This window comes from Gossypium arboreum, chromosome 6 (assembly GCF_025698485.1).
Source record: "Gossypium arboreum isolate Shixiya-1 chromosome 6, ASM2569848v2, whole genome shotgun sequence".
In the NCBI taxonomy this organism is placed as follows: domain Eukaryota; kingdom Viridiplantae; phylum Streptophyta; class Magnoliopsida; order Malvales; family Malvaceae; genus Gossypium; species Gossypium arboreum.
Genome location: NC_069075.1, coordinates 416100 through 424542, shown reverse-complemented (window position 1 = coordinate 424542; position 8443 = coordinate 416100). Strand labels below are relative to the sequence as shown.

Below are 8443 nucleotides of genomic sequence, written 5' to 3'. Positions count from 1 at the left end.
TAAGGAGATAATGATCAAAGTACTCTGTTCACATTCATGGTGTCTTAAATGACGCAGCCCCACACACTGACGTTTCAACAAATCCAGTTGAAGTTCACATCATGGTTATCTAAATTGATTGAATATATTCTCGAGATTGGTTGGAGCGAGAATTGGTCGGAAGTATTAGTTTGGAGAAAGATTTTAAATTAATTGATTCGTGAATTGGTATAGGTTAATTAAATTAGATTAGAAAATTAATTGAATCGGTTCTTTATATATTTTTTTAAAATTATAAACTATTTACGTAATTGAATTAGTTGGACAGGTCGGATAAGTAAATTGATAACTTGACCGGTTCGACTGTCAGTTTGATTCTGAAAACTTTGGTTTATACTGTGTATCAATGGAAAAAAAATCTATAATGTAAGAATTTTTTTGATAGGATTAATATATCATTTGGTACCTAAGTTTAGTTTCAATTTTCAATTTGTTATTTGAGTTTTTTTTTTGTCTTAATTTGGCACCTGAGTCTGGTTTCAATGTATAATTTGATACTCAGACTAAATGACATCATGTAACTCGATAAATGTTTAACATACTTGCTCTAATAAAAGAAAATAGGTACTTAATTGAGAAAAAAAATGAGATTAGATACCAAATTGAAAATTGATGCCCAATTTAGGTACTTAACTGAGACCCAAAAAAAAAAACTTTGGTAGCAAATTGATTATTGAAGCCAAACTTAGGAACCAAAATGGGACAAAAATCTCAAGTACTAAATTAAATGTTAAAACCAAACTCAGGTACCAAATAGAGTATTAAACCTTTTTGACAATAAGATTATTAGAATGTAGGGTAAATTGCATTAGTAGTCATCTAACTATTAGTAAATTTCTTTTTTAGTCATCCAATTACGAAAAGTTACAAAATGATCACTCAACTATTAGTAAATTTCATTTTTGATCACCTAACTATTCAATTTTATCTTGTTTGGTCACTATCTGTCTAATGGTGGCAACCTTTAAAATTGGCATCATAGTAACTTTAACCCTCAATAATTATACATTATGTCAATTTAATCTTTGGAATGTTAGACCTTAATTACTATTCCAAAACTATTACTCTTTGGAATAGTGAAATAATATATTTTTTTTTTTATTTTGGTATTTTTCATATTCGTTTTACGGTCCATGTTCAGAGTTTATAGTTGTCGCTCTTAATAATGTCGTCTCCAAGATTTGAACTTATGTCTTCCCTTAAGAATATAATGAGCCTTACCATTGTATCAAACACTTGTGTACAGTGAAATAATATATGATTAAATGAAACACAAATTTGAAATTGGAACCTCATTAACAGAACATACTCTATCATCAGATCAGAGGGTTGATTTGGGTCTACAACAACACGCCCAACAGGTTCTGTTGGTTGAGGGAAGAGATTCCCAACATGAGAATTACAGATGACATGGTTGATCTATCTGTTGGGTCTTCTTGCACGCACAATAACCCAATATGGATGCATCGAAGCACCTGAGTGACCACACATGACTCAACAATCAATGGATCTATTAGCTTCATTCCTTGACCTTCAGACCATAGTTTCCAAGCCTGTAATGGTTACATAAAATTAAAATCGAATACCCATTTTGCCACTATAAGTGTTGTGATGACGGGTTATTTTGAGTTACAACAACGAATAAATATATTTATAATTTATAATATATAAAATAAATATATATTTTTCGATCCCAATAACAAAAAGTCGGATAAGTAGTAAATAAACTAGGCTAGCTAAATTCTCTAGAATCTGATGATACTAACCGGCCGTGTCACCAGTTTCGTTTGCTGAAGGAGGCAGAACCGGCACCGGGGGCTTCTGATTCAACACCATGATTCTTGGTTATGCTAGTCTCGGGTGATACGTCTCGAGGTGTTCCATAAAACTGTTCCACCTCGTACCTGATATTACAGCTCGGTGTAAGAACTCATCCACCCTGTTTCCCAACCGAAGCTTTTGGAAGTTGAGCAATAGCTCTTCGTAGACATGACCGACAATCTGCAACCGAAAAATCAGGGGTGCATTGAACAAGTCCATACAACATCATGGAACTCCAAACATTAACTTGTTTAGCTGCATACATGTTAGAAACATTCGAAATCATCTTTGTTAGATCCTCGAATCTCTGCAAATTCATCCCAATGGTTTACATCTTGAAGGTTCCATGCATAAAGAACAGGTGAAAGCTCCATGATAGAGAAGAAAGATCTATAGGAATAACGCACTAGGCATTGATCATATCATATGATCGCTTCTTTGTTACCGGGACACTGGTTTCCGATCTCAGCGCTTGCTGTGTTAATGCAGCTTTTGTAGATATCGGGTTTAATATCACCTCTACAAAGGAAAAGGCCAAAAACTTTGTCTGGTTCTACCCCCTTCAAGGTCCTTGCTCCAGTTTCAACTCCTCCTTAGTGGCGGATCCGCTAGTCGTGAGTACAAAAACCCTGATTGTTTGGGCTTCTCTGGCCACGCCCTTCCCTCCCGGCGACGATAGTTGGTTGTGTGGGCTAGTGTTTGCATCAAATGCATAATATATTCATGAACATATAATTAAATAAACAAACACATTTCTCATTTTATATATACATATATATATATTAATGAAACATAATTATTGATAATGACGACAATAATATTAATGTTTATTATTTATCAATTAAAAAGTAACTGAGTTTATTCATGAACGTATAGGAAGATTCATTTAACCGAAATGAGCATGACATTTCTTGTTCTTCCAAGCCGGTAAGATCGATCCTTTTGGTCCAACTCCAACATCACAATTGACATGCATCTTATGGTGCTTAGCATCCCATATTCTAATCTTGTATTTGATCACCGACGTTATTTGCAACCGGAAAACCACCTTCCCTTGTTTCCTAGCATTCATGAACTCCGGCCAACGCTTTCCGGTCACCGTCAGCTTCACCCCACAAAATTTACCATACAACATCGTAGTTGTCCTTGGTCCTTGTAAGAAGGGTTCCATCAATGGTGTCCACCCGATTTGTTGATCCTTGTAAAAGACCAATCCGGCCACGGAGTCGTAATAGATTCCGTTGTGCTTGTTGGTGTTACGGGCGGTGACGTTGAACGTTATTCGAGAATCGTTGAGCCCCGACGGTTGAGCGAAACCAGGGACGTTGAAATCGATGATATGAAACGTTGGACGATGAGGGCGTAAACTAAGCCATAGAATCAATAAAATAGTGCCAAGTAAAAGAATAGACAAGAATATGGTAAGCAGTTTGGTGAAACCCTGGCAATACTTCCCCAGCTGGACCGCCGCCATTGTTTGGACTGGTGGAGGTGGTTTTGGCTCGGAGATGGAATCAAAGGGTGTTTTTCTGCAGTGTTGATTACGTGATCTTAAAAAGGGAAGGGACGTTTAAAGAATTTGTACCCTTTTTGCATGGCGAAAGAAAAGAATAAGGCCATTATCGTTTAATGGATAAGCTATCCATGTTCATAAATGATCTGTGTTTTGGATATGTAATGCTATGATTATGTTTAATTACCACCACAGAGGACAACTTCGAAACTTAGTCTGAAATTTAGGAGGGTTTAGATAAAAATATTAAATAAATAAATTAGGCTCGTTTAATATGGTTTGAGCTCAAACTCAAACATTCAAAGCTCGATCTTGACTGACCCGATCTATTTTCTATATATAACACATAAAAACTAAATTTATAGTTAAATATTGAAAAAATATTAAGATGCTTATATATAACACACAACTATTGAAATTTAATTATATAATTCGAGTTTTAATATTGTGTTTAATCAGACTAGAAGGATGAGGTTGCGAGTAAGTTTTTATTTGTTATTTCTTTGTTCGAGTCGAGTAGAGTTTAATTTTTTTTAAAAATCAAGCTCAAGCTCGATTTGTCTAAAAAGTTCATATTATTAAATTTAAATAAAGATATTTAAAATTTATTTTTTTAATCAAACCAGGTCCAAATTCGACCCAAATCGAGCTAAACTAGGTAGGTCACCCAACTTATGGACAACTCTACTTTCACATTATATCTTTGGGTAAACAGTTAAAATAGTCACTTTTGTTTATCTCAGGTTACATTTTAGTTACTTATGTTTGAAATGTTACGTTTTAGTCACTTACGTAATTGCGTTGTAACATTTTAGTCACTGAGCCGTTAATTGTCGTTAACGGCATAACGGTAAACTAACGTGGCACATTAAATCATCATTTCAAACAAATAATTTAGGCTAATTTATACAACCAGTCCCTATATTTTTTTTTTCATTTTGATTAATTTAATTTTTTCTTTTATGTTCTTCTAACTTTTTTTTCTCATTCGATCTTCTACTTCTCCCTATGTTTTCCTCCCATTCTCCATTTCTTTTATCGTAGTTTTTTTCTATATTTTTGATTTGTTAAAACTAGTCCCTATACTTTTTTTTTTTGAACAATTTAATTTTTTCAAGTGAGGCGAGCTTTGTAGACTAATTTTAACAAATGGAAAACATAGAAAGACTACATTAAAAGAAATGAAGAAGGGAGGAAAACAGAGGTAGAAATAGAAGAGAACGGAAAATAAAAAAACATAAAAAAAAAATTGAATTGCTCAAAATGAAAAAAAATATAGGGACCAATTGTAGAATTTAACCTAAAATTTTCATTTGAAATGATGATTTAACGTGCCACGTCAGCTTACCGTTACACCTTTGACGGCAATTAACAGCTCAATGACTAAAATATTACAACACGATAGCGTAAGTGACTAAATCATAACATTTTAAACAAAAGTGACTAAAATGTAACCTAAGGCAAATAAATGAGACTATTTTGATAGTTTACCCTATATCTTTTTATAAAACTATTTATACCTTTTGTCCTACTTTTATTATAACGAGTATCTCTTCTTATCGTTGATTTAAATTCGGATTTGAGTTGAAATAACTTATTTAGTTATGGATCAGTGACGGGTCTTGTTATTAAAAACAACGGTGGTATCAATCATAGGGGTGTTCAATCGGTTAACTGAATGGTTAACCGACCCGAACTACCATTAACCAAACCAAAAATTTTTCAAAAAAAATTAACCGAACCGAACTTTTTCGGTTAATTTAGTCGGTTAACCTAATTAACCGAAATTTATATGTTTTCTTATTTATGGTTAAAACAAGTATAAAACATATAAAAAATTAATCAACTTAACTGGCCAATTAATTTATATTTCCAAAAAATTAACCCAACCAATCGAATACTTATATATTATAATATTATTTATTAAATTCGGTTAATTATGTTAACCGACCGATTTCGAATCAAATTAACTGTTAACCGAATTTTTAAAAAATTATTAACCAACTTTCGACCGAATTAATTTAGTTAACCGATCGATTAACCGAATTCAGCCGGTTTACCGAATTAATTCGATTTTACCCGAAATTTGCACACCCCTAGTCAATCATAATTCCAATACACATTACATTAAAAAAATCAAATAAAAATAAGAATAATTACGTAACAATGGAAGAACCAAATAAAAGAATTTATAGTCTTTTTGCATGGCGAAAGAAAAGAATAAGGCCGCCATCGTTTTAATGAACAAGCTATCGACGTTGGTAAATTATTTGTGTTTTGGATATGTAAGGCTATGATTATGTTTAATTAATACGAGAATAGTAGATCTGTTTATGGGCTGGATTATTCGTTTAAATTTTAAAATTTAAGAGAGCTTTAATAAAAATATTAGGTTTAAAAAATAAGCTTGGACAAAAAAATTAGACCTGTTTAAAATATGGTCTGAGCTTAGGCCCGAACCCGATCCACCTTACATATTTTCTATTTTATATAAATATTATGTTAGTTTTATATAGTATGCAATACATAATATATATTATGTAAAAACTTTTTATATATAAAATTATTAAAAATTAAAATTAAAATTTATATATAGATATATATATAGGCGGGCCTAAAATGGACTTGGCCTAGTCATTTACAAATATGGATAGACTTGAGCAAAACTTTAGGCCCATATTTTGGACTGAGCTGAGCTTGGACAAATATAAAGTGTGTTGATCCCAACTCTAACCCGACCTAACAAATAAACACCTGTAGATAATAGTGTGATAAATACAATATAAAATATCCAAACATGCTTATGTTAAACTACAAAATAGCTCTTGCTGATGTCGTGATACAACAAAGAGGAGACACGAAGGAGGATGTGATGGTGGTCATGGAGGCCAATTCACCCAATCGGGGCGGAGAGCCAGGGGTTACAAGGAATGGGGGGGAGTATGAAGGCTAACTGCTGAGAGTAAGTTAGCAAAGTATAGACTTAGTATGTTGAAGAGTCTATCCTCTCTTCCTCGTTATTGGAGGTATCTATAGGCGAGGTCTCGTGGAAGATGGTGTTAACGTGTTGGACCTACCATCTAACCATCATTACGAAGCACATGGGATCGATGTCTTTGATAAGATGAGAATGTCTGTAATGGGATAGATCCTGTCATTCCTAATTTGTTATATGGAGCAGTTAAACCCATGTGGGATTTTGTGACCAACGACATAATGTTCATAATAGAAGGACGAGGGCCTGGAGTTGCGGGTGGTTCTTGCTTGTCTAGATGATTAGGACAGGAGGTGAAGCTCGGGGGTGGCCTTCTGATTGGTAACTAATGGATTTGTTGTTCAAGTGTCATTATTTGGATAGAGGAATATAACAATTCTTATATTATGAGATTGAATAATTAATTTAATTATATAATTTAATTTTTTTTATTATGCTTATTTAGAATAGAAGGATGAGTTTGCCATTTCGTAGAGCAAGTTTTAATTTGTAAGTCATTTACTTGTTCTTATATTTTCGCATAGAGATGCCTATGAACCCGATCAGATAGTAACTTAATATTTTAAAAGATTCAAGCTTAATCTCGACTCGTTCAAAAAGCTCATGTTACTGTTTAAAAATAATAAAATATATTTATATTTTTATAATTAAAATCAAATAAAAATAAGAATAATTACACAACAATGGAAGAATCAATTAAAATGACAATGAGAAAGAAAAAACATGTTATGCAAGAATCAACTGAAATAGACAGGACATTTCTTGTTTTTCCAAGTCGGCAAGATCGTTCCATCGGGTCCAACAGCAACGTCGCAATTAACATGCATCTTATGATGTTTAGTATCCCACGTAGTAACCTTAAATCTAATCACCGAAGTTATTTCCAATCGGAAAATCACCGTCCCTTGTTGCCTAGCATCCATAAACTCCTTCCAACGGTTACTATTCACCGTCAACGTCGCCGCACCAAACGTACTGTACACGATCGTAGTCGTCTTCGGTTCTTGGTAAAAAGGGTCCATTAACGGAGCCGACCCGATTTGTTGATCCTTATAAAAAACTGACCCGACCATGGAATCGTAATAGATTCCAATGTGGGGATTAGAGTTCCTGTCTGTCACGTTAAACGTTATTTGAGCGTTCTCGAACCCCGAAGGTTGAGACAAACCAGGAACATTGAAATCAACAATGTGAAACCTAGGACGATGAGGACGTAAACTAAGCCATAAAATGAACAACACAATGCCAACAAATAAAAGAAGAGACAAGAATATGGTACATAAAATCTTGATGACTCGATTGGTTAAGCTTTCGCGAACACGGTGTGCGTAATAACGGGCAGTATGGTGGCGTTTGATGGGTTGAGGTTGCGGTTGCGGGGTTGGTTGGTTCGGGTAGTCTTGTAGGGTGTACCGGATCGGCAACCTGTCGGAACGGGCCATTTTTCTTTTCGAGAAGGTTTTCGGAGACGATTTTTTGGGTGATGAAACGGAAGTGTTGCTTATGTAGTGGCCTATTACGTGATCTACAAGGAATTTGATGTCTTTTTGCATGGGGGAAAGAAAGGAATATAAGGCCATTGTTTATTAGGAGTTTGGGTGTAATTTTGGTGCTTATAATCATTAATTAGAACAACTATATATATATATATATATATATAATGATATTCGAATAGCCAACTTGAAGGTATGAAGGTATCTTCGCTGCGTATAGGAACTGAAAAGCATGTGTAAAATTTGGATAAAGAATAAAGTTAATATACTATTTGGTACATGAGTTTGGTTTTATTTTCAATTTAGTACTTAAGTTTTTTTATCTCAGTTTGGTATCTAAGTTTGGTTTCAATATTCAAATTAGTATCTGATTTTGGCTTCTATGTTCAGTTTGGTACATGTGTCAAATATTCATTGAGCCACATAATTCCATATGGTTCGAGTACTAAATTGAATATTAAACTAAACTCAATTACCAAATTGAACATTAAAATTAAACTTAGACACCAAATGATTTATTAACCCTAGAGAATCTGATTTTCAAATTATTAGGTGGCAGAAAATTTGTTTATTGTTTAAATT

At 33.6% G+C, this 8443-nt stretch overlaps 1 protein-coding gene across 1 annotated transcript; it reads right to left on the bottom strand.

Annotated features, from left to right (window-relative positions):
• Positions 1-7000: 7000 nt before the first annotated feature.
• LOC108482601 (NDR1/HIN1-like protein 26) lies at positions 7001-7986 on the bottom strand. Its single transcript, XM_017785730.2, has one exon. It carries the CDS (start codon positions 7946-7948, stop codon positions 7106-7108), a length of 843 nt encoding a protein of 280 aa, XP_017641219.1. The 5' UTR covers positions 7949-7986; the 3' UTR covers positions 7001-7105.
• Positions 7987-8443: the final 457 nt, after the last annotated feature.